At 40.9% G+C, this 25,852-nt stretch overlaps 1 protein-coding gene across 1 annotated transcript in view; it reads left to right on the top strand.

The window, feature by feature from the left end:
* The window catches only part of LOC124605092 (ketohexokinase-like), a 47,737-nt gene extending 22,368 nt beyond the window's left edge, over window positions 1–25,369 (top strand). The window contains exons 4-6 of the mRNA XM_047136541.1: window positions 2,735–2,942; window positions 3,063–3,292; window positions 24,903–25,369. Of these exons, the coding sequence (XP_046992497.1) occupies window positions 2,735–2,942; window positions 3,063–3,292; window positions 24,903–25,176 (712 nt within the window). The 3' untranslated portion in view covers window positions 25,177–25,369. The remainder of the gene's footprint in view (window positions 1–2,734; window positions 2,943–3,062; window positions 3,293–24,902) is intronic.
* Window positions 25,370–25,852: the final 483 nt, after the last annotated feature.

The following is a 25,852-nucleotide window of genomic DNA, read 5'->3' as shown; positions in this document are numbered from 1 at the left end:
TAAATAATCCATCATGTTCATCATGCACAGATACGACTGGTTCAAATGGCTCTGAGCTCTATGGGACTTAACTTCTGAGGTCATCAGTTCCCTAGAACTTAGAACTACTTAAACCTAACTAACCTAAGGACATCACACACATCCATGTCCGAGGCAGGATTCGAACCTGCGACCGTAACGGTCGCGCTATTCCGGACTGTAGCGCCTAGAACCGCTCGACCACCCCGGCCGGCGCACAGCTACGAGATTGGACAAATTTGATCAATACCCTGTTATTGATTATTTAAAACCTGCAAGAATTTGCCACATTACACTTTACAAATAACATACTTACATCTACATGATTTCTCTGCAGTTCACTATTAAGTGTCTGGCGGAAGTTTCATCAAACCACTTATAAGCTACGAGGGTTACCCAGAAAGTAATGCACCACATTTTTTTCTTCAACAATTTTTTATTGAACATAATGAGAATTAAGCACATGAAAGAATGGTGTGTTACCTAGACACCCTATTTTTCCACGTAATCTCCATCCCGTTCTACAGTCTTCCTCCTGCGCGAAACAAGGTCGTGTATGTCCTGTCGGTACCAATACTTGTCACGGTGGCGGAGCCAGTGCTTTACTATGTGAATCACCTGTCACAATCTGGGACAAGAAGAGTGCGGATAATTGCAGCCACACTTCCTTTGCTGATTGGCAGATGCAGCGGCAACTGCCGGGTAGCAATCTGTCTGTGCTCACAAATGACAACATCAGCTCGCTGCAACATGTCAGATGTGACAGCCGTGGATGGTCTCCCCGACCGCTAAAAATCGTGGAGCTCCGCCGAACTGCCTTCTGATGACTTCACCCTCCGTGCGCAGCGAGTAACTGTACTTCTGTCGACAGCAGATGCTCCATAGTCTTTGCACAAACATTTGTGAATATTTCCCACAATTTGTTTCTCCGCAGTGAGAAATTCAATGAAGGCACGTTGCTTGTAACGTACATTATCTACAGACGCCATTTTGTAACTGTCCTGCAGCTACGCTATCTCAAAGGAAGTGACGGAAACCTGGCGCGCTCACTCAGGAGACTTCAAATAACACATACGTAACGTTTCGCTTTTGTAGCATTGTTTTTAGCTAAGAAAAAAATGCGGTGCATTACTTTCTGGGCAACCCTCGTATTTCTCTACTGTTCCACTCTCGAACGGCGAGCAGGAAATAAGAGCACTTCAGTCTTTCTGCATAAGCTCTGATTTCTCTTACTTTATATGCTGATCATTTCTCCCGCTGTAGGTCGACGCCATTAGAATATTTTCGCAATCGGAGGAGAAAGTTGGTGATTGAAATTTCACGAGAAGATCCTGTTGCATACAAGTACAAAATGTTATGTGTGTGACGTGTACCTCTGTTTATCAAAAGATGCCAACTGTTTTTGTTTGTGCCAAATAAAGAAATGAGAATGAAAATATGACACAGCCAAATTGTATGTATCATAAAAAAAGTCGGGGTAAAGTCCCAACACGCACAATTACGTGGTTGCCAAATTTCTAGAAATTTCTGAAAATAAATTTATTTTCATTTTTAATGAATTACTAACTGGTTTTTACATCCCAATAGTTACTATTTTCCAAAAAACAAACGCACAAAATGCAACCTTCGCGCTGTAAGGGCTAGTATTTTGTGTATTACTACAACAACCTGGGAGCACTTTCTCATAGCTCTGCAAATAGCTATAAGCCATGTTGCTTGAACACTTTTATGCTTCATGAGTTATCTGGGCCGGCCGTAGTGGCCGAGCGATTCTGGGCGCTACAGTCTGGAACCGCGCGACCGCTACGGTCGCAGGTTCGAATGCTCGGGTATGGATGTGTGTGATGTCCTTAGGTTAGTTAGGTTTAAGTAGTTCTAAGTTCTAGGGGACTGATGACTTCAGAGGTTAAGTCCCATAGTACTCAGAGCCATTTGAGTTATCTGATGTGTTGCTCATATTCACTTGAAGTCAATTTTCATCATTCTGTGCTGGCTATAAATCACTGTGCAACTAAAATAAGTGTTAACAACCTAACTTTGCAGTTAGCCCTGATTCCTGAATTCGTTTCATGGGACAGAAGTTTTTATATGATGGGCATGTTCGAATTTACTTTCACTGGTAGTCGAAGCTGAAAAATTGCAGGTACCTTACACAATGAGGCAGATTATTGCCGTTTAGATAATACTTTAAAAGTAAAATGCAGTCTACCTTTATAATCAGCTTTGTGAGGTGGTGCTCGACTTGGACGTTGCCGGTTCGAATACTAGTGGTGAGAGACTTTTTTGGCACCAGTGTTTGTCTGGCAAGACGAGAAGAAGCGTGGCACAAAATTCCTCGTCACGACGGTTTTGGCAATTTCTTGGGTTAAATTCTGAAACTATCCGCTGTGTCTCATGTCGCGAGATTTTGTGACACTTGAGGGTAAGCAGTCTGTCATATGACAGTTGTTCCCACAGTGATATTCAAGACGAAAAGGCTATATGCTAGTATTAAGTTTTACCCTCTCTTTTCTCTCAATACCATCATTAACGACACACAAACATTACACAACACTATACTTGCATTCATCAATCGCCTAATACATGCACATGACACGAGGGAGTTATTAAACAGCTGAAAACTGAAGACCACAGATTAACCATCATACTTTTGTATAGTTTAAAATGATCCCTTAAGGTATTCTACAGCTAATAACTCTTAGTGTTTCATATACAGTATAATCAAGGAGCACTTGGAGTCATTTGGCATCAACCTGGACAAATGTGACTACATTGAAGGCTACGAAGTACCTATAGCAACCTGCATTATTAATGAAGAAAACGGATCGCGCACGTCTTTGTATTACAGTGAGGAGTGGCCTGAAGTTTCGTATGAAGCTTTCCTCAAGGTAGATTTGTCTCAGTACTCCTGGATCCACTTGGAGGTAAGTCTGCGGACACACAACTCTCGTTTTTCTGTACACTGTCTATTTATTCTTTTGCGTCAGCATTATTTCAAAGTATTTATTTTTGTCTCCAAACACTTACGTGCCTCTTTTATACAGATGCGAAATTTCGACGAGCTGGATAAAATAATACCAAAGATTACGGAATGGAACTCTGGGAGGCGCAATCCAGTCCCAGTATCACTGGAAATGGAAAATTATGACGAACGCTGTATGAAATACATGTCCTATGGAGACGTAATCTTCGTCAGCAAGGATTTTGCAAGAGATCTCGGATATAACTCGATGTCTGCAGCCCTGGATGGATTTTACGGACTTCTGAAACCAGGGTAAGCTAGTTGAAAAGATGCTGCGGGAACTGGCTATAGCTCTGCATTTCAAATGCGGTTTAACTTCGACTGCCCACTCGTGAAGTCTTGTATTCTGTTAATTACATTGAATCGTGGTCCGTATTGCTTTTGTAAGCTGGCTGAGATCTTAACACTTGTCGACAACTTTCTTCTATAAAAGTCGTCGCTTTTACCCCATTTCTGTATGCACAGGGCTTGGGCAGAAAAATGGAAACATTGTGGGAAATACACGCTTGAATAGAAATGCGGAGGCTAGGGCAGTTTTCGCTATTGTATTTGACCACGAACGGTACCTGTGCACTGTTTTCAATACTTTGCCTGTGCTAGTTATTGTGTCTCACTGTTTAGACACACAAAACACGTGGGTGTTTTCAGCTCGTTACTAAATGTAGGAGGCCGAGTTGATAGGAGCTGAAGGATTCCAGGTTGCAGGAGAGCTTCTGTGAAGTTTGGAAGGTAGGAAACGAGGTACTGGCGGAATTAAAGCTGTGAGGACGGGTCGTGAGTCGTGCTTGGGTAGCTCAGATGGTAGAGCACTTGCCCCCGAAAGGCAAAGGTCAAGAGTTCGAGTCTCGGTCAGACACACAGTTTTAATCTGCCAGGAAGTTTCAAGAATAAAATTATCTATACCAGTTACCTTATACACGGTGGTCAATTGATAGTGACGAGGCCAAATATCTCAGGAAATAAGCGTGAAACGAAAAAACCACAAAGAACGAAACTCGTCCAGCTTGAAGGGGGAAACCAGATGGCGTTATGGTTGGCCCGCTAGATGGCGCTGCCATAGGTCAAACGGATAGCAACTGCGTTTTTTAAATAGGAATCCCCATTTTTATTACATATTCGTGTAGTACGTAAAGAAGTATGAATGCTTTAGTTGGACAACTTTTTTCGATTTGTGATAGATGGCGCTGTAATAGTCACAAACATATGGCTCGCAATTTTAGACGAACAGTTGGTAACAGGTAGGTTTTTTAAATTAAAATACAGAACGTAGGTACGTTTGAACATTTTATTTCGGTTGTTCCAATGTGATACATGTACCTTTGTGAACTTATCATTTCTGAGAACGCATGCTGTTACAGCGTGATTACCTGTAAATACCACACTAATGCAATGAATGCTCAAAATGATGTCCGTCAACCTCAATGCATTTGGCAATACGTGTAACGACACTCCTCTCAACAGCGTGTAGTTCGCCTTCCGTAATGTTCGCACATACATTGACAGTGCGCTGGTGCATGTTGGATCACGACAACAAATATCCTTCAACTTTCCCCATAGAAAGAAATCTGGGGACGTCCGGTCCGGTGAACGTGCGGGACATGGTATGGTGCTTCGATGACCAATCCACCTGTCATGAAATATGCTATTCAATATCGCTTCAACCGCATGCAAGATATGTGCCGGACAGCCATCATGTTGGAAGTACATCGCCATTCTGCCATGCAGTGAAACATCTTGTAGTAACATCGGTAGAACATTACGTAGGAAATCAGCATACATTGCACCATTTAGAATGTCATCGATAAAATGGGGGCCAATTATCCTTCCTCTCATAATGCCGCACCATACATTAACCCGCCGAGGTCTCTGATGTTCCACTTGTCGCAGCCGTCGTGGATTTACCGTTGCCCAATAGTGCATATTATGCCTGTGTACCTTACCGCTGTTGGTGAATGACGCTTCGTCGCCAAATACAACGCGTGCAAAAAATTTGTCATTGTCGAGTAATTTCTCTTGTGCCCAGTGGCAGAACTATACACGACATTCAAAGTCGCGCCATGCAATTACTCGTTCCTATGATAAGGGTGCAATCGATGTTGATGTAGATTTCTCAACACCGGCGTTTTTGAGATTCCCGATTCTCGCACAATTTGTCTGCTACTGATGTGCGGATTAGGCGCGACTGCAGCTAAAACACCTACTTGGGCATCATCATTTGTTTCAGGTCGGGGTTGACGTTTCACATGTGGCTGAACACTTCCTGTTTCCTTAAATAACATAACTATCCGGCGAACGGTCCGGACACTTGGATGATGTCGTCCAGGATACCGAGCACCATACATAGCACACGCCCGTTGGGCATTTTGATCACAATAGCCATACAACAACACGATATCGACCTTTTCCGCAATTGGTAAACGGTCCATTTTAACACGGGTAATGTATCACGAAGTAAATACCGTCCGCACTGGCGGAATGTTACGTGATACCACGTACTTATACGTTTGTGACTATTACAGCGCGATCTATCACAAAGCGAAAAAAGTGGTCCAACTATAACATTCATATTTCTTTACGTACTACATGAATATGTAATAAAAAATGGGGGTTCCTAGTAAAAGAAACGCAGTTGATATCCGTTTGACCTATGGCAGCGCCATCTAGCGGGCCAACCATAACGCCATCTGGTTTCCCCCTTCAAGCTGGACGAGTTTCGTTCTTTGTAGTTTTTTCGTTCGATGCTTATTTCGTGAGGTATTTGGCCCGGTCACTATCATTGGACCACCCTGTATACTATCAAAACTTCCAGCCTGTGGGTCGTGGTCGATAGTAAAACAACACAGCTGGACTTCAAAACTGCAACGAAATGAAAACGGCATGCAACAAACGTCAAACTGTTATTAAGAGCACTACTCCGTTGGATGTGCTGTTGATTATCATATCAGCGTAACCGCACAAAATAGTTAAGAATTAAATTATCTATACCAGTTACCTTATATAATGTAATGTACCTATTTCTTCATATGTTATTAGCTTCCGTGTAACTATTCTGTATACACCCTATTGTAACTACTATTTTACGTCTTGTCTGCCTGATTGCCTATCGCTGACGTATTTCGGTATGCAGAGGACGAAGCACCGTGCAATCGAGCAACAATTACCTTGTTCTCCTGGTAGTCAGCTGACGTTCGTGGAGTCATGACACCTGCTCCGTCCATCGCCACCACCTACCATAATGGGCACTATTTCTTCTTTTAATATTTGTTAAATGTGATGTATTTTAAATGTTGCTACTATTATGAGACTTCCCTCTATGTCCATTCTGTGTTCATATTTCCCAATAAGGGGTCTGAGGGTGGTCACATTCCGACCGAACCCGGTAACCATTGAGATAAATATTTTATTGCGGTCGAGAATGTTTGTAATCCATTTTTTAGAAAAGTCTACATTTTGTGTATAAGGAAATGTTACGCAGCGAGTTTCTCATCCAGAAATCCCATTTCTTCATCTGAATCTATACTCTTTAATCTACCTTACGCTGTGTGAGAGAGGGTACTTTCTGTACGTCACTTGCCCCTTATCCTGTTTCAGTCGCCGCATGGAGGCGGGAAGAACAGTTTCTGGTAAACGTCCATTTGATCTCGGATCTCACTCATTTTATATTCGTGATCTTTTCACGAGTTGTATATGGGAGGAAGAGATATATTGGTTGACCCTTCTAGGAATGTACGCTCTCAGAGCTTTAACAATAAACCACACTGTGATGCAGAACGCTTCTCTTACATTGTCTGCGACGAAATGACCATCTCCGCGGCGCTTTCGCGATTACCAAATGAATTTGCAACGAAACGTGCTCCTCTTCTTTGTGTCTCCCCTATTTCCTCTTTGAATCCTATCTGGTATGGATCACAGACTGAAGAGCAATATTCGAGCATTGTTCGAATGAGTGTTTAATAAGCCGCCTCCTTTGCTGGAGAACCACATTTCCTGAGGATTCTCCAATGAATCTCAGACTGGCATTTGCCTTACCAGCGATTAATTTCATGTGGTCGCTTCACTTCAAATCGCTCCGTACATATAGTCGTGGATATGTTATGGACAGAACTGCTTCCGATCATCGTTCTGGAGTCGTATATCATACAATACATACGTGTATCATACAATGTATATCATACAATCTATGTATTCGCAATACGTTGCTTTTGCTTATGTTGAGAGTCAATTGCCGCTCCCTGCAACAAGTGTCGACCCTGTGCAGGTCTGCCTACGCTTCGCCACAGTTCTGTGGCGTTACGACTTCTCTGTATAAAAGAGCACGCTATTATTTGTTTGTGAGAAGGTCGTATTATGCCAAGTGTAAAAAGGATAAACGCCAACCAGCTCGTGTCAGAACTGGAGAACAGCAGGATCGTGGTATATAGGGACTACAGTTTACCTGTTCGCTCGGTCGGGATCACGCGATTGCCACGCGTATATGGAATCGATAGGTTCAGAAGTGCCGTACTGTAAGTCATGCAGGTTCTCAATGGACCCCACATGATTAGCGCACAAGAGGAAAGACATACGTATTTCTCACTGGGGCGTGCAGTGTCGTAAACCCATGTCACATACCTTGAGTTAGGGTACAGGCTAGTTTGCCTCGAGACAAGTAGCCACAAGGCTAGTGTGATGACGTGACGTGACCTTGTTATCCTTTCACACAGCAGCGGACAGAAGCGCGTCTACAATGATGCTCCCATCAACAACGCACCGGTGGCGCAACATCGTCCTTTTCAAACACTGGTTCTGCGTACAACATCACGATGGACAAATTCCAGTGTGAAGGTTCTGAGGAGAACCAATGTTGCCAGATTGTAATCGCCAGTTTTATACGGGCCCAGCACCTAGGGTGATGATATTGGTGTCACTGAGTAAACAATGCGATCATCTCTGGTGAACATAAAAGGTAATTTAGAAACAAGTCGTCACATTTTTTTCTTGCTTGTTAATGCTGGTGGTTGCATTCCATAATAGTTTAGACAAGAAGAGAATAGAAGCTTTCGAAATTTGGTCACAGAAGAATGCTGAAGATTAGATGGGTAGATCACATAACTAATGAGGAGGCACTGAACAGAATTGGGGAGAAGAGGAATTTGTGGCACAACTTGACTAGAAGAAGGGATCGGTTGGTAGGACATGTTCTGAGGCATCAAGGGGTCACCGATTTAGTATTGGAGGGCAGCGTGGAGGGTAAAAACCGTAGAGAGAGACCAAGAGATGAATACACTAAACAGATTCAGAAGGATGTAGGTTGCAGTAGGTACTGGGAGATGAAGAACCTTGCACAGGATAGAGTAGCATGGAGAGCTGCATCAAACCAGTTTCTGGACTGAAGACCACAACAACAACAACAACGATCAGTTTTGTCAAAAGCTGCTAACATGAAGTTCTCCGATACATCTGAGAAAGTACTAAAACCGTTGATAAGAGTTTCATCTCCCTCCCCCTAACTACAGCGCCCATCTCTCTTTACAATCATAAAAACTATATATAACTGTTTTGTTACAGAGCATGTGAATTATTCTTTGACTTCATTCCCAGTATTTGTGACAAAGGAGAAAAGGTTTTACCGCGCCTAACAATCCCTATATACATTTATATCAACGAATATTTTAATATAGAATAAAACATACATTTTTATAACCTCGCTAAATTAAAACTGTTGATGAATTTCTCTTCTTTCATTCAAGTTTCCGCCACTCATGGCCAGTTAGCACTAAAGTCGTTTTCTTGGATTGCCTCTTTCTCAGTACAACAGCAGTTTTTTTAGTGCCATGAAAACGAAAGCAAAACAATAAATAACTCCACTCCCTTAGTTCCTGTCCAATAAAATAAAACATTTAAATCAAAATTTAATTTGTTTACTCTATGATCAGTAAATCCTCACCAGAAAAATCATCCCACATCCAAACATGTTTCCTTAACTCACCTCTTTGATTCAGATATTTCCTTCAGGAGACATGATGTTAAAGAAATTCGTATTATCCTTCATATCATTTTTGAAGCTCTCAGTAAAATTCAGATTGTAAAAATATGCTTAATCTTTGCTACATATTCATTGTCTCCTTTTCGTGCAAAAATCCAAATTTACATCTTTTATCGTCGTTACTCTACCTGGTAAGCACAAACATAAATTTTTGTACAAAGTATAAGCTGATTAAATCACATTTATTGGTGCATTTATCGTCACATCACCACATGCATGTTTGTGCACATGTCAAAGAGAATTTATGAATTCTCAGAGTTATTAATGCACACTTCTCCAGTTAATGATATCATGTAACAGATTACAACTGGTGTTTGAAAGTCATCTATAGCTAAAAGATGTGATACATCACGTTCACATTAAAAGTCCCATCCATACTTTCCTTCGAATCAAATAGTTCAGTGTTGTCCTTCAAACTTTTCATTAGACATTAAACACTAAGTAGTCTTCTCAGTATTCCTCTACAACTTTTCCACACAAATCGCCTTCTCAGGACTCCTCAGATAATTAACAAATAATTCCTCTCTTCTTCTCTCTATAGCATGATAATCCATTCTACACCACTCACACAATAAATAAACAAATAAATCTGTTCTTTCCCAGAATGACACTTACCTTTTACAGTCTTCACAACACTCACAAATAATAGTCACACCACACTGTCAAGTACACTCAAACAAAATCATCTCATTCACTTGAATAGTACTGTAACGTATAAACAAAAATCGTTTGCCCCCTTTTTTATGTCATTGCAAAGCTTTCAGTAATCTAAACCCCTTTCACATCTTCTGCATTACTCACTAATAAAGTTTCCTGTATTGTACCTAATTATTTATTCATACAAAATGCAAATGTTTATAACATGTGTCTTCAACACTGTACAATGTGCAAAAAGTAGAAATAGCCCTTTACTAAAACTAACCAATGTATTGCACAATGATAATCTTCATACACACTGTATGCATAATTTTACAAGTAAATTTCATCTTCAACTTTACAGTGGCATGTCTCCTTCTGTTTCTGGAAAAAATCTCTTCTCTCTTTGGTTCTCAATTCTTATATTTTCTTCACCAGTGCATAAATTTACTGAATTATTTGTTAACCAATCCATTCTCCAAATAGTCTCCACCCTCATATTGGCACCAACTAATGCTGATTGCACAAATCACATTATTTTATAGAAAATTCCATTAGTACTTAATTCTTGATCTTAACTTTGTTCCTTCCAGTGATATCCTTAATACAGACACCAGCCACTGGGACTACTGACTCCTCTGAATTTTCAGTTTTTCCCCCATGGCTGTTCCTGATGAGACTCACCCTATGTACTTCCTGTATCCAAAATGAAAAAAACTTTTATCTCATCAATTTCTCTAATCACACCAGCACATAGTTCTCCCTTACTGTTTAATTCTTTTGCTCTCTTAGGCTATCCTAGCTACAAAAATTCCTCCTGATCCAGCAATGGATAAAGTTCTTATTTCACAATGTCAGTTTCTTCTGCTGGTACACCACTTTAGAAATCTTGTTTGTTGTGTCAGTTCATAATTTTTCTGAAAATCTTTTAACACAAATGCACTTGAGTGCTTCATCTCTATGAGTGCAACAACATTTGATTTGTTTACTAGTTTGGTGACTTTGTTTGTGTGTCCTCACATAAACACTTTCTCCTACTTTGCTGCTTGGTAAGTCTCACGCTTCATTTTAGTTACAGTGATAATACTCTGCTGTGCATTTTCAACTGTTGTTAGAATTCTCAATAATCGCTTTCATGCCTACATTCTCCTCAGTAATCCAATTAATTTCCTTCAAAACTGGTTATGATTCTCCTCCAGTGACTGCTCTAGCTGCTACACCTGTATTGAGTTAGATCATTCAGAATACTTCTTCATCTGTCTTCAAATACCATTACAGCAATGTGTAACTGTTATTGTAGCAGTTTCGAAATAATCTCTGCTGTTCTCATATAACTTTTTCAGGTGGTTTCCTTGTAGGTGGAATTTTGAAATCAACAATGGGTTTACTCCCTGATGCAGTAAGAATTCCTAAAATAACACAGGCTTGAAAAATTAAAACTAACGAAGAAAATAATAATTGATCATTGTATACTCAGAAATTGTTTAATCTACATGTGGATTAACACATAGAGGAAAACAACTCTGTGGATATTTCCAATATGAGGAAGCAATGACATACACCGCCTTCGTAATATTATCATGAGTGCAGGAGGGGTTAGGAGAGGACACTCAGTAGAGGCAGTGAAATCTCCTGGCCACCACGATCATGTGGGTTCTCTCCTTGTGATTTTTATTCGTGGGGAAAATTCAAGGTTCATGTGCACTAAAATAATTTTCATACATTGAAAAAACTACAGCAGTACACTGATAATACTATTGCCATTTTGCCTTTGGCAGAGCTGCTACACAAGTCGTAAAATTAAGCATAGCACTGCATTAATGTCAATGGTAGCCTTTTCCAGCATCTTCTGTGGCGTTCTTTTTCAAGAGTCAATCGTATGTCAGTCTTATTGCAAATTATTATTATTATTATTATTATTATTATCATCATTATCTTCCCTTTCTCAGACGTTATGTGTGGTTAAAAATGGAAAGTGACACGGACCTTAATCAAGCATGACTTCCTTTTAACTGTACGGTATATGTTACATTGCATTTAACAACTTTCGGGTAATTGAACATGTATCAATAATTACAGATTTCTGTAGTTGTATATATCCATTTGGATGTAGCTGTATTGTGTTGATGTACTGGTGGATATTGTGTGGTATGACTCCTGTAGTTGATAGTGTAATTGGTATAATGTCAACTTTATCCTGATGCCACATGTCTTTGACTTCCTCAGCCAGTTGGATGTATTTTTCAATTTTTTCTCTTGTTTTCTTCCGTATATTTGTTGTATTGGGTATGGATAATTCGATTAGTCGTGTTCATTTCTTCTTTTTATTGGTGAGCATGATGTCAGGTTTGTTATGTGGTGTTGTTTTATCTGTTATAATGGTTCTGTTCCAGTATAATTTGTATTCATCATTCTCCAGTACATTTTGTGGTTCATACTTGTATGTGGGAACGTGTTGTTTTATTAGTTTATGTTGTATGGCAAGTTGCTGATGTATTATTTTTGGTACATTTCATGTCTTCTGGGGTATTCTGTATTTGCTAGTATTGTACATCTGCTTGTGATGTGATGTACTGTTTCCATTTGTTGTTTGCATAGTCTGCATTTATCTGTAGTGGTATTGGGATCTTTAATAATATGCTTGCTGTAATATCTGGTGTTTATTGTATGATCCTGTATTGCAATCATTAATCCTTCCATCTCACTGTATATATTGCCTTTTGTTAGCCATGTGTTGGATGCGTCTTGATCGATGTGTGGCTGTGTTAGATGATACAGGTGCTTGCCATGTAGTGTTTTCTTTTTCCAATTTACTTTCTTCGTATCTGTTGATGTTATGTGATGTAAGGGTTGTAGAAGTGGCTATGAAATTGCAATGGCGTAGCCGATGTATTTATATGAGAGATTGCTTTGTGTATTTTGCTAGTTTCTGCTTGTTCTATAAAGAATTTTCTTAAATTGTCTACCTGTCCATAATGTAGGTTTTTTATATCGATAAATCCCCTTCCTCCTTCCTTTCTGCTTAATGTGAATCTTTCTGTTGCTGAATGTATGTGATGTATTCTATATTTGTGGCATTGTGATCGTGTAAGTGTATTGAGTGCTTCTAGATCTGTGTTACTCCATTTCACTACTCCAAATGAGTAGGTCAATATTGGTATAGCATAGGTATTTATTGCTTTTGTCTTGTTTCTTGCTGTCAATTCTGTTTTCAGTATTTTTGTTAGTCTTTGTGTATATTTTTCTTTTAGTTCTTCTTCAATATTTGTATTATCTATTCCTATTTTTGTCTGTATCCTAGATATTTATAGGCATCTGTTTTTTCATCGCTTCTATGCAGTCGCTGTGGTTATTCAATATGTAATCTTCTTGTTTAGTGTGTTTTCCCTTGACTATGCTACTCTTCTTACATTTGTCTGTTCCAAACGCCATATTTATATCATTGCTGAATACTTCTGTTATCTTTAGTAATTGGTTGAGTCGCTGATTTGTTGCTGCCAGTAGTTTTAGATCATCCATGTATAGCATATGTGTGATTTTGTGTTGGTATGTTCCAGTAATATTATATCCATAATTTGTATTATTTAGCATGTTGGATAGTGGGTTCAGAGCAAGGCAGAACCAGAAAGGACTTGAGTCTCCTTGGTGTATTCCACGCTTAATCTGTATTGGCTGTGATGTGATATTATTTGAATTTGTTTGGGTATTAAGTGTGGTTTTCCAATTTTTCATTACTATATTTAGGAACTGTATCAATTTAGGATCTACTTTGTATATTTCCAATATTTGTAGTAACCATGAGTGGGGTACACCATCAAAATCTTTTTAGTAATCAATGTATGTGTAGTGTAGCGACCTTTGTTTGGTTTTAGCTTGATGTGTCACCTCTGCATCTATTATCAGATGCTCTTTACATCCTCGTGCTCCTTTGTGGCAGCCTTTCTGTTTTCATTCATAATTTTGTTCTGTGTTCTATGTGTCATTAATTTCTATGTAATGACTGAAGTTAATATTTTGTATATTGTTGGTAGGCATGTTATGGCAAGATATTTTGCTGGGTTTGCTGTGTCTCCTTGATCTTTAGGTTTCAGATAAGTTATTCCTTGTGTAAGTGTATCAGCGACTGTGCATGGGTCTGCAATGTAACTGTTAAATAATTTATTTAGATGTGAATGTATTGAGGTGAACTTCTTTAGCCAGAAATTTGGTATTTTATTTTTCCCAGGGGCTTTCCAATTGTGAGTAGAATTAACTGCTCGGGTAACTTCATGTTGCAAAATTATCTCTTCAGGCATTTGTGGTATCTTCTTGTATGTGTCTGTTTCTGCTTGTATCCACTGTGCATGCCTTTTATGTTGTACCGGGTTTGATCATATGTTGCTCCAGGAGTGTTCCATGTCTGTTATGTTTGGTGGATTGTCTATTTTAATGTGTGTGTTATCTATTGTCAGGTAAAATTTCTTTTGGTTTGTGTTGAATGTTTGGTTTCGTTTCCTTCTATTTTCACTTTTTTTGTATCTTCTAAGTCCTTTGGCCAATGCTTGTAATTTCTGCTTCTTTTCATCTAATTGCTCTATGCTCTATCGCTTCTTGTTGTGAGATTTTAACTAACCTTTTTCGTTTCTTTGTCTGATATTTCATTTCTTATAAATTGTGTTAGCTGCCCGATGTCTTTTCTCAGTTTATCTATTCTGATCTGTAGCCTGTGTTTCCATGCTAGTTTTGTGGGTTTCTTCTGTGTGTTAGTTTGTTCTGATCTATGCCTAGCGTGTATATTTACTGTAGTGAGTGCTCCTATATAAACCAGTAGTTGTAACTCTTCCATAGTTGTATTTTCATTTATTTTGTTGTGTGTGATTGTGTTGAAAGTTGTTATTGTTGTTTCGACTTGTGGGTTATTTGGTGGTCTATGCAAGAATGGTGTAATGTCTGTATTTGTGTCTTTGTATTCTATATACACTCCTGGAAATGGACACCGGTGTGTCAGACCCACCATACTTGCTCCGGACACTGCGAGAGGGCTGTACAAGCAATGATCACACGCACGGCACAGCGGACACACCAGGAACCGCGGTGTTGGCCGTCGAATGGCGCTAGCAGCGCAGCATTTGTGCACCGCCGCCGTCAGTGTTAGCCAGTTTGCCGTGGCATACGGAGCTCCATCGCAGTCTTTAACACTAGTAGCATGCCGCGACAGCGTGGACGTGAACCGTATGTGCAGTTGACGGACTTTGAGCGAGGGCGTATAGTGGGCATGCGGGAGGCCGGGTGGACGTACCGCCGAATTGCCCACCACGTGGGGCGTGAGGTCTCCACAGTACATCGATGTTGTCGCCAGTGGTCGGCGGAAGGTGCACGTGCCCGTCGACCTGGGACCGGACCGCAGCGACGCACGGATGCACGCCAACACCGTAGGATCCTACGCAGTGCCGTAGGGGACCGCACCGCCACTTCCCAGCAAATTAGGGACACTGTTGCTCCTGGGGTATCGGCGAGGACCATTCGCAACCGTCTCCATGAAGCTGGGCTACGGTCCCGCACACCGTTAGGCCGTCTTCCGCTCACGCCCCAACATCGTGCAGCCCGCCTCCAGTGGTGTCGCGACAGGCGTGAATGGAGGGACGAATGGAGACGTGTCGTCTTCAGTGATGAGAGTCGCTTCTGCCTTGGTGCCAATGATGGTCGTATGCGTGTTTGGCGCCGTGCAGGTGAGCGCCACAATCAGGACTGCATACGACCAAGGCACACAGGGCCAACACCCGGCATCATGGTGTGGGGAGCGATCTCCTACACTGGCCGTACACCACTGGTGATCGTCGAGGGGACACTGAATAGTGCACGGTACATCCAAACCGTCATCGAACCCATCGTTCTACCATTCCTAGACCGGCAAGGGAACTTGCTGTTCCAACAGGACAATGCACGTCCGCATGTATCCCGTGCCACCCAACGTGCTCTAGAAGGTGTAAGTCAACTACCCTGGCCAGCAAGATCTCCGGATCTCTCCCCCATTGAGCATGTTTGGGACTGGATGAAGCGTCGTCTCACGCGGTCTGCACGTCCAGCACGAACGCTGGTCCAACTGAGGCGCCAGGTGGAAATGGCATGGCAAGCCGTTCCACAGGACTACATCCAGCATCTCTACGATCGTCTCCATGGGAGAATAGCAGCCTGCATTGCTGCGAAAGATGGATATACACTGTACTAGTGCCGACATTGTGCATGCTCTGTTGCCTGTGTCTATGTGCCTGTGGTTCTGTCAGTGTGATCATGTGATGTATCTGACCCCAGGAATGTGTCAATAAAGTTTCCCCTTCCTGGGACAATGAATTCACGGTGTTCTTATTTCAATTTCCAGGAGTGTATGTTAGCTGAAATTTTTCTTCTATATCTGACATGTGTGTCACTTCATGTTCTATTTGTGCTTGTTCTGGTGGCTGTCTTAAGATTTCGTTTTCCTCTGATTGTTTAATTGATGCATGATGTTCTTTGTTTGTTTGCTTTGGGATGTTTGAGTCCATTACTTTATTTTCTTCTTCTTCTGATTGCACATTATTTTGTTCCAGTATTTGTTGTACTTGTTGTTTGATGTTTCCTAATTCCGACTGGGGTATCCTGTTATTTTTTATTATTACACGGATCTGATCAGCTAGTCGTTGTTCTGTTAAAAATTTTAATTCTGGGTATCTGGTAATAAATTTTGTGTATACTTGTGATCTGTATCCAGTTGTGTTGGTTCCTAAGTTTGTAGCTTGGTAATAACAGAACATGAGGTGTCAGTTAACTTCATCTGACCATCTCATCCTCTGTCTTTGTTTTCCTTCTAGAGTGGTTGCAGGAAGCATATCCTGCAAAACACCTCTATTTGGACTTAAATCATTTTCCGTGTGGCTAGCAGTGTCGTTACCATTGTGGACGGGCATAGGGTTCAAGCGTCGTCCCCGACAGCACTTGTCCAAGGCTTCATTAGTTCTGTCCTGAACCAACTAATCACACTAAAAGGAGGGTTAGCCCTATTAGTGGTTTGTTCTTTTCGTCGCCTTTTACAACTGGCAGAACATACCGGAGGCCTATTCTTTTCCCGGGCCTCCATGGCAATTATTATTATTATTATTATTATTAGGGCCACTTTGACAATATCATGTAACACACAGTTATTGTGTTTCAATATTCAGAATTTCCAAGAAGCTCTCATTTTATCTCTGTGGCTTCTTTTTCCTTCTTCAGATCACTTTGTCACTGGTAGGGTGGTGACCTCATTCTTTAGTAGTAATTCCCTTGTGCTAATTTTTGGTTGTATGATTTCCTATTGAACATGTCTGATGGCCTTACATGAGACATTTCTAAATAATTTTTGACTTGTTGGATCCAGAGTATAGTTTTCTGTTATTGTATGTAATTGCAATTTTGTGAGAGAATCTTGTTGTTGAAAGTCTGTGGATACACCTGTGAATTTTCAGTCTTCTTTTTCTGATGTCTGCCACAAGATTCGGTACTTTTTCGATTGTTTTTCGGATTTGTAATCTGTGTACATCTTCTGTTCCTTTGGGCTGGAGTATCTTTCTTAGAATTTAGCATTCTTCTGTTAGGATATCTTCCAGGTCACCTTTCAGTCTTATTGTCAATATTTTTGAGGCAAGTTCCTTTTTGCCAACCCCATATCTGAGCCATGCATTGTGACCCAATGTCTTATAATAGTTTCAGTGGATTGTCCATGTTGTCAAAATATTCATCTCGCAAGATAGCGATATTTGTTTTTTTCATTAACTCTCATTTTCGCTTATAGTTTTTTAACTTTAGATCAGACTCCTAATACTACCAAAACATATTGTACTCCTTTTTGTAGCTACAGCAATGCTCCATGTAAATCAATTGCTACTATGAACAATGGAATACTCAGTTTTGTAAGTTTTCCACTTTGCCTTGCAACACATTTCACACACTGGGTAACTTTCCGAATATTCCTGCTTGTCCCCTAAAAGTAACAACATTTCTTCAAATCATTTAAATGTTTATGGTACTGAACAGCCATATCCAGCGTGAAGATATTTGGTTAAGGAAACTGTTCCTTCAGCTGGGATACGTAACTTCCATTAATGGATCCCAGATCCTTGAATCCTGAACAACAGCCCTTTGTGTAATTTTTCACTTGTAATTATGTCTGCATGTACTTCTGATATCCTTTTCAATCCAAGGGCCTTCCCTTTGTTTCTCCGTAATTTTCTTATCTTTTATTCCTTCACAACATGCCCCTTTCTAACAACATATCTCACACATGGCATTCTCTCGCATCCTGACTGGAAAACCAGACAGTGCATCAATGTGATTCTCATTTCCTCTCAGATAGCAAATGTTGAGGTTAAACTCATCCAAAACCAATGCTACTCAAATCATTTGCATAGCATAAAAAACAGGATGGTATTTTTCTATCCAGCTAATAGCAACCCATATTTTCTTCCTCTGTGATCGAATATCTCCAACAACAATGAGTTGTTTCTCAGATTGTTTAGTTTTGTCTGTTCTCAACCTGATGAACCCCTACTGATATTCCATTACTCGAGGAATCAGAAGTAACGTGAAATTCGTACAATGAAGGCTTTCACGACCGGATGTTTCAGCTGCCGAGAATTCTTCTGGGTTGCATGGCTGTGGTGCATGGAACTCTTCTATCCTTGACGTTTCGTCCAAAGCTACGTTGGACATCTTCGGATATGCTCCTGGTTGAGCAGAGTCTTGCTGACTGACGAGCCGGACGTCGAAGAACGGCCTAAATACCGTGAAAAGTGCGCGTGGTCTCGATTTCACGTGATAGCAGAGATAAACCTTGTTCAAAAATGGTTCGAATGGGTCTGAACACTATGGGACTTAACATCTGAAGTCATCAGTCCCCTAGACTTAGAACTACTTAAACCTAACTAACCTAAGGACATCACACACATCCATGCCCAAGGCAGGATTCGAACCAGCGGCCATAGCAGCAACGTGGTTCTGGACTGAAGTGCCTAGAACTGCTCAGCCACACTGGCTGGCTGATAAACCTTGTCAAGGATAAAATATAACTATCGATCATAGTACATCAAAGATAAAAACTTCTCATCGATTCTCTACCATTCATCAAAAAAAGTAACGGATCAAATTGGCAAGATTTTAAGGAAACATAATGTTCGACCGATTTTCAGATCACCTAAGAAAATAACCCAAGCACTTCGTTCTGTTAAGGGTAAATGTCCCCCTCTGTCTGCAAGTGGTGTGTACAAGATCCATGCACATGTGTTAGGGTCTACATTGGAACTACTAAGAGAAGTGAGAATACATGGTTGAAGGAACATACATAAAAGTCTTTGCTGACCAGGGAAAACAGACAAGTCAGCCATGGCGGAACACATTGTGAAATTTTCGGAAACTGAAGTTTTATTTACTATGAAGAACCATTATCCACAGTTATATAGAGAAGCCATCGAAATATATAAACATGGGGATAATTTTAACAGAAAAGAAGAAGCAATGAAACTTAGCGATATACGGACAGTTGGGCTACAGAATCTATGAGAAGTTTTAATCGTTGACATGCTATGATCGATAGTTATATTTTATCCTTGACAAGGTTTATCTCTCCTATCACGTGAAATCCAGACCAGCCCACTTTCCACAGCATTTAGGCCATTCTTCGTTGTCCGACACATCAGTCAGCAAGACTCAGCACAACCAGGAGCACCTCCGAAGATGTCCAACGTAGCTTTGGACGAAACATCAGGGATAGAAGAGTTCCATGGACCACAGCCATACAACCTGGAAGAATTCTCAGCGGCTGTAATATGAAATTCTTTCACCAAGTCACGATAATTTAATATTTTTTAGCTCCACTATGTTTCTTTTATTTTTTGAGACTTTTGTTGTACCCAAGGTCCATCTTTCTTCAAAAATTACATTGTGCATTCGTAATTCATTATCTGCTCTGGGGAAAAGAGCTCTAAAAATTTACTTGTCCTGGAAATGCTTTCAATTTTTTCTCATTTTTCGAGGTGGGCACTTCAAAATTGCCTCCATCCTTTTAGGTTTTGGTTGAACTCCTGTACTATGTAGCACATGTTCGGAAAACATTAATCTTACACAGATATAATTAGACTTTTCCAACTTAATAGTGATGTTCTTCTCCTCTAATTGCTTAAGCACTAAATCTGGAATACTGATATGTTTTTCCCATATTTTGCTAGCAACATTATCTGCTCTGGGGAAAAGAGCTCTAAAATAACATGATTTTTCTAGAACCTACTTTCGAGTGCCTGGTCCAGTGCCAACATGTTTAAGTGAAAAGGCACCTTAAACTGATAACTGTTTTCCAGTTAATAAAAAGGCAGTATGTTTTCTTGACTCAACCACTAATAACAGTTGCCCATAACCTCCAGTAAGGTCTATAGCACTGAAGCACCTCACTCCTGGAAATTTTGCTAGTAACTCCATAATATTTAGTAGTCAATATTTCTCTACTTCTATATGTCGATTTAGTGTTCACACTTCTAGTTCTAACCTAATCTCATCATTATCCTTCTTTACTGGAATAATATGGTAATTAAAGTAGCTGTCTTGTCATCCAGTAACATCCCACATTAATATTTTATTGATCTCTACTTTTACATGCTCTCTAACACTCAAAGATATAGGATTTTAAGATCTGTAGAATCTATACCTAGGACATTTCCAAGCCTTTTCGAAAAATCGAAAAAACTTTCCTTTTACTAGTTGCTGTCTCTGTACTGGTTCCAGGTTTTCACATTCATCAAGTGGTGTGGGTAATAACTCTTCTCTTGGGTTACCACATCTACATACAATTCCTCATTCCTTTTTACTAAATCATTATGCTGGCCACTTATATGCATATTTCTGTGAAACTTTCTCCTTCAGTGCCACTTGTCCACCTAAAAATTTTACTTACCTTCTCTTTCCCTCACAACACATTCCCATTTTCAATTCCCAATGAACCTGTTGGTTTGGTATTTCCTAAGCCAGTCCACTCCCAACGAAATTTTTACTCTTAATCCCACTACTGGAAACCCCACTCCTGGAAATTCATTCCTGCAATACAAAATTATATGGTAACCTTTTCCTTCACAGTCTTACGGCGAACTATAGTCACCCCTAACAAAATTATACCTTTGATGCGTGATGTAACTGCCTCCTCATGCCTCTTAATCACATTCGAACATGTTCTGTAAACTAAGCATATATTGCTTCCAGGATTAATAATTATGGTACCTTTGTGTAAATCCATATGGGAATGATTTTGACCAGTCTGATGGCTCCATTTTTCCACTAATAATACTTCTTTTAACTCTACTCCTTCGTGAAATCTGAGAAAATTGTCTCATATACTACTTCATTGGGTCTGACATTGGCAGCTGAGTTGGTTTCTGGCTCAGGTCCAGACACTCACTATTTCTCATAAATTCTGCAGAAACTAGCTCTTTCCAAGATCTTTAAGTATCTCTTGGCACTTGCCACATTCATTGACTCCCTGGAGTTGCATTGACTCTTTCATAGCTCTTCCCATTATTGTTCTTACTATTGTTTTGATATTCCTTATTTCTATGAGGGTATTACCTATTGTTTCATTACCTATACTTGTTACTACTCTGCTGGTTGTGTACCATCCATCCATAACCTCCTTGACAGGTATAGCCCTCCTTGCTATTCTCTCTTCTTGTCTACTCTGTTCAATCTTATTACTACAACTGTCTCTAGATGAACCTAAAATAATCAAGTTGGTCAAGAAATTCTAATAATTTCTGGACACTGTCCCAGCAATTTTTCATAGCTACTGTTGGCGGTGTATTGATAAGCGCTTCAATCAGATGAGGTTCATAAGTACCTTCTTCTAAATATTTCACGTGACTGATATACCACTCCACGAAATTCATTAACTACCACACATCTCTCTGTACACACATGATCCCAGCAATTGCAACCTTAGTCTTTTCTGTGAGCCTATTGACCAAAATTTCGACTAGAATTCTAGTTCATGTCTCTCACAAGACTCAAATCTGTCTATATTCAACAGACCTCACAATAAAGTACTTTCATCAGAATGACTTAACACACACACAAAAAAAATTCTTCTGCAGTCCCAAACTACTGAGAATGTTACTTCAGAAAGATAACTGGTTGGCTTTTTCCCTCTGGATCAAAGGTCAGAAATTTCTGTTTACACCTCTGCTCATCTCAGATCTAAATTTTGCTCTAAACTGATCCCCACTAATACTCCATTCTGCTTGAGAAGGAGTACCATTTCTAAAATTGATCTTTTCCTGCCTTTCTCGAAAAGTCTCACACCATTTACAGTAGTGAATCCTAGCTGTCCAACCCCCAAATGTAAGAAATTCTCATCTTTGTGACCACTGTGAGGAGTTGGTGTCTCATCAAAATAAAAAAATTGTTCAAATGGCTCTGAGCACTATGGGACTTAACTTCTGAGGTCATCAGTCCCCTTAAAACTTAGAACTACTTAAACCTAACTAACCTAAGGACATCACACACATCCATGCCTGAGGCAGGATTCGAACCTGCAACTGTACCGGTCGTGCGGTTCCAGACTGTAATGCCTAGAACCGCTCAGCCACTCTGGCCGGCAGTGTCTCATCACTATGCTGAACTATTTTCTCATGTCAGCTACTACACCCACTATCACACTTATCGCACAAGCTATCCACAGATCTCTCAACTTATTTGCTGCCCATTTCTAGACCTCTGAAAGTTCTGTATTCACTTGTCTAAGCATTCCAACCCTCCTTGCAGACGTTGAGTTTCAGTCTTAAGAAAATGTAAAATGACTTTCATGTTGGATCAGAAATAAATGAATTTTTACCTCACAACCTCTGCTTTTACTCAACCCTGCTCCGGCTCTGACAGTGTTCAGTTTTTTAACAACATGCTATGTCTGTGGTTTTCTTCAGTTACAGGAGATATAATTTTAGACATGTCTACTATATATCTTTGGAAGCGGATGTGGTCACGTGCCTCCTGCTCCCATAATCCAATTCGTGCTGCATGATAGGCGTAATTCCATACAACCATTATATATATTTTGTTATCTTCCATCTTAAACTTCACTTCCTTAATAGCACTCCTCTTCAGCAAACACTGATGTCATTTGAGACGGTGCTCCCACACTGGCAGCAGCATCAGTTTGACGGGTAAATTCAGTGACGATCGCTAGAAAGAATGCATCCTACGCTATTCTGGGAAGCACTGGGGCATCTATCTCGTTGCTAGACCTGCATCACAACTATGCATCAAATGGTTCAAATGGCTCTGAGCACTATGTGACTTAACTTCTGAGGTCATCACTCGCCTAGAACTTAGAAATAATTAAACCTAACTAACCTAAGGACATCACAAACATCCATGCCCGAGGCAGGATTCGAACCTGCGACAATAGCGGTCGCCCGGTTCCAGACTGTAGCGCCTAGAACTGCATGGCCACTCCGGCCAGCAACTATGCATCATTGTGCCAGAAATGGTACCTAGGTGAATATGTTTCGACAGGAATTTCACGGGTGTCATGTATGATAGAGATGTCGGCACCTCATCCTTACGGGACCTGAACTGACACCTATGCGTCGTTCGGCAGCTGACGGTAGCTTACACTGTATTCCACCAATTTCACTGACCAATAGAATGCTGTGAATTTAAAAAAAACTACCCCATATATGAACAATAGTTATGGGGGAGGGGGGGGGGGGTGAGTGGGTGACATGGAGCAGAACAGCAGGTTAAATGCATAACACTTGGTTAATTTGCATAATTTTTATGTAAAATGCAGTACAATAGTTTAAGGGGTGGGTGACGAAGAATGCGCCAGAAATGGCATTCAAAAGCCTGTGAAATTCGAAAAGTGTACCAGAAAATGGTGGGAGGACATAACTAATTACTTAATTTGGCATCAAAGGTGGTACAATAGTTTAAGGAAATGGGACTTAACAGAACAATAGGTTAAGTAAGACTTATGTCCATCCTATCCAGCACAGGCTGAGTCTTTTTCCAGCCAATTCCTGGGAAGAGGTGGCAGTTGGATGACTTAGGTTAGTGGAGGTAGCCCAAGTGCCCTTTTTCCCACCATTTTTTTAGGTTAGTGGAGGTAGCTGTTGTATGTTGCATTGTCCTGATGGAACCTGAACTTCCCGCCATTTTATGGGGGAGGGGGGGAGGGGAGGTGTTTTACCAGTGGGTGAGAAGTTAATTAATTGATCAATTTAATTAAGAAGTCAATCAAATTGATAAGAGTGAGAGGAGCTATTCCAATAACTCAGACCTGAAAGTGTACCAGTAGCACGAGAGGGGGAGGAGGGTTGGGGGAGGTGGAGGGGGCGGAGGGACAATAGGATATGTGCCTGTCCATGAAAAGGAAATGGGGGTTACATGGAAAACCACTTAACAGGACAATAGGTTAACTACCTGTCAATCAAAGGAGAACAATAGGTTTGCCCCAGAGAGCACACCTTCCTCTGATGTAGGCAACCCACACAAACAAAATGCACTGGCACTGCCCTTGTCCCCCTACTTACAATTGCACTGTTAAATACTCACCAGAAAAAAATGCTCACACACCTCCTTGTGATGAAACTGGGCAGACAGAGTGGGGACTCGCCTGCCCACTCTTCAGTATGTAGACAAACGATGATGATTATTGATTCTGAACATTCGGCAGTACAATCTTTCTCATCTTTTCATAAAGTGGTAGCAGTATTTGATTAAAACTAAGTTGAAATATTGGAAATATGATGAGAAACACATTATTCTTCTTCTTCTTATTATTATTATTATGATTATTGTTGTTATTATGACTGTTATTATTATTATATTTGTCCCCATCTCGTTCTCACAACACAGTAACTCTCTAACAGCACGCTACTTTAGACGATCGCTGCTTTAGTGACTGAATACTACAACAGCGCAACTTGCGGAAACAGGGTGACTTAAATTTGAATACAACCAGCAGGAATATTTCTCTGACCTCTGCGAATAGCAAAGATGTAAAGCGAAAGCTGGAATAGCAAAGATATAGAAGAAAATTTTGATTGAAAAAAATGTCGTGCATTTCTTTTGGGCTAACCCACATATATTATCTTCATTCCCATCCTCATGTAGAAGAAATTTCCTGGCAACTCGAAATGGAAATGTTCATATCGTCGGTGGCGTATGTTGCAGGGCGAGACTGGTCATACCGTGGGCGGAGGAAGGAGCTGCTGCCCGAAGTCCCGGCGGCGTATTCTTCTCGCCCGCCTTCCCTCCAGAGAAGGTGGTGGACACGCTGGGGGCGGGGGACACGTTCTGCGCGGGTATTATGCTGGCTCTGGCCAAGGGTCGGCCACTGGAGCAGAGCCTGCGGTTCGCCTGCCAGGTCGCAGGCGCCAAGGTCGGCATCCGCGGCTTTAAAGGTCTTGGGGAGATCCTCAGGCAGCGAGGCGTTCTCCTCGACTAGCTGCCAACATCAGCAATCAGTCGGCGGGGCGAGCCGACGACAAGTGCTCTTGTGTCGTTTTTTTTTTGCTTTTGGGTCAATTTCAAAACGAACAAAGTAAAAGATCTGACGTTCCTACGTTAAAGCTTGTGCCTGTACGTTATTTGTTGTATTTAGCTGTTTACAGTCTGTGATAAACCTGCTTTAATTCAAAGGAATTGCGTTATTGCTACAACTCACTCCCAACGTCGGGGAGGTCTGTCGGTTCCTTCCCTGAAACAATCTGCCAGGACTGGAACTGAAGTCTTCAAGCCAAGAATAGACTATCTGATGGAAAGTATCCAGGCATCCCCAGGTAATGCTATATTGACCACTAGAAGTCACCTACCAGCACAAAAGGAGGCGGGGAATATTGTGTGGTCAGTGACAGCAGAACGGGTCGGCCAGCCGCGGTGGCGAGAGGTTCTTGGCGCTACGGTCGCAGGTTCGAATCCTGCCTCGGGCATGGGTGTGTGTCATGTCCTTAGGTTCGTTAGGCTTAAGTAGTTCTAAGTTCTAGGGGACTGATGACCTCAGACGTTAAGTCCCATAGTGCTCAGAGCCATTTGAACCATTTGAAGAATGGGTCGGTCAGGACAGCTCTGTAACTTGGAATGTGGACTGTTCATTGGATATCATCTGAGTAGTAAATCAGTCT

Source organism: Schistocerca americana, chromosome 3 (assembly GCF_021461395.2).
Source record: "Schistocerca americana isolate TAMUIC-IGC-003095 chromosome 3, iqSchAmer2.1, whole genome shotgun sequence".
Lineage (NCBI taxonomy): Eukaryota > Metazoa > Arthropoda > Insecta > Orthoptera > Acrididae > Schistocerca > Schistocerca americana.
This window is presented reverse-complemented; position numbering and strand designations above follow the sequence as displayed.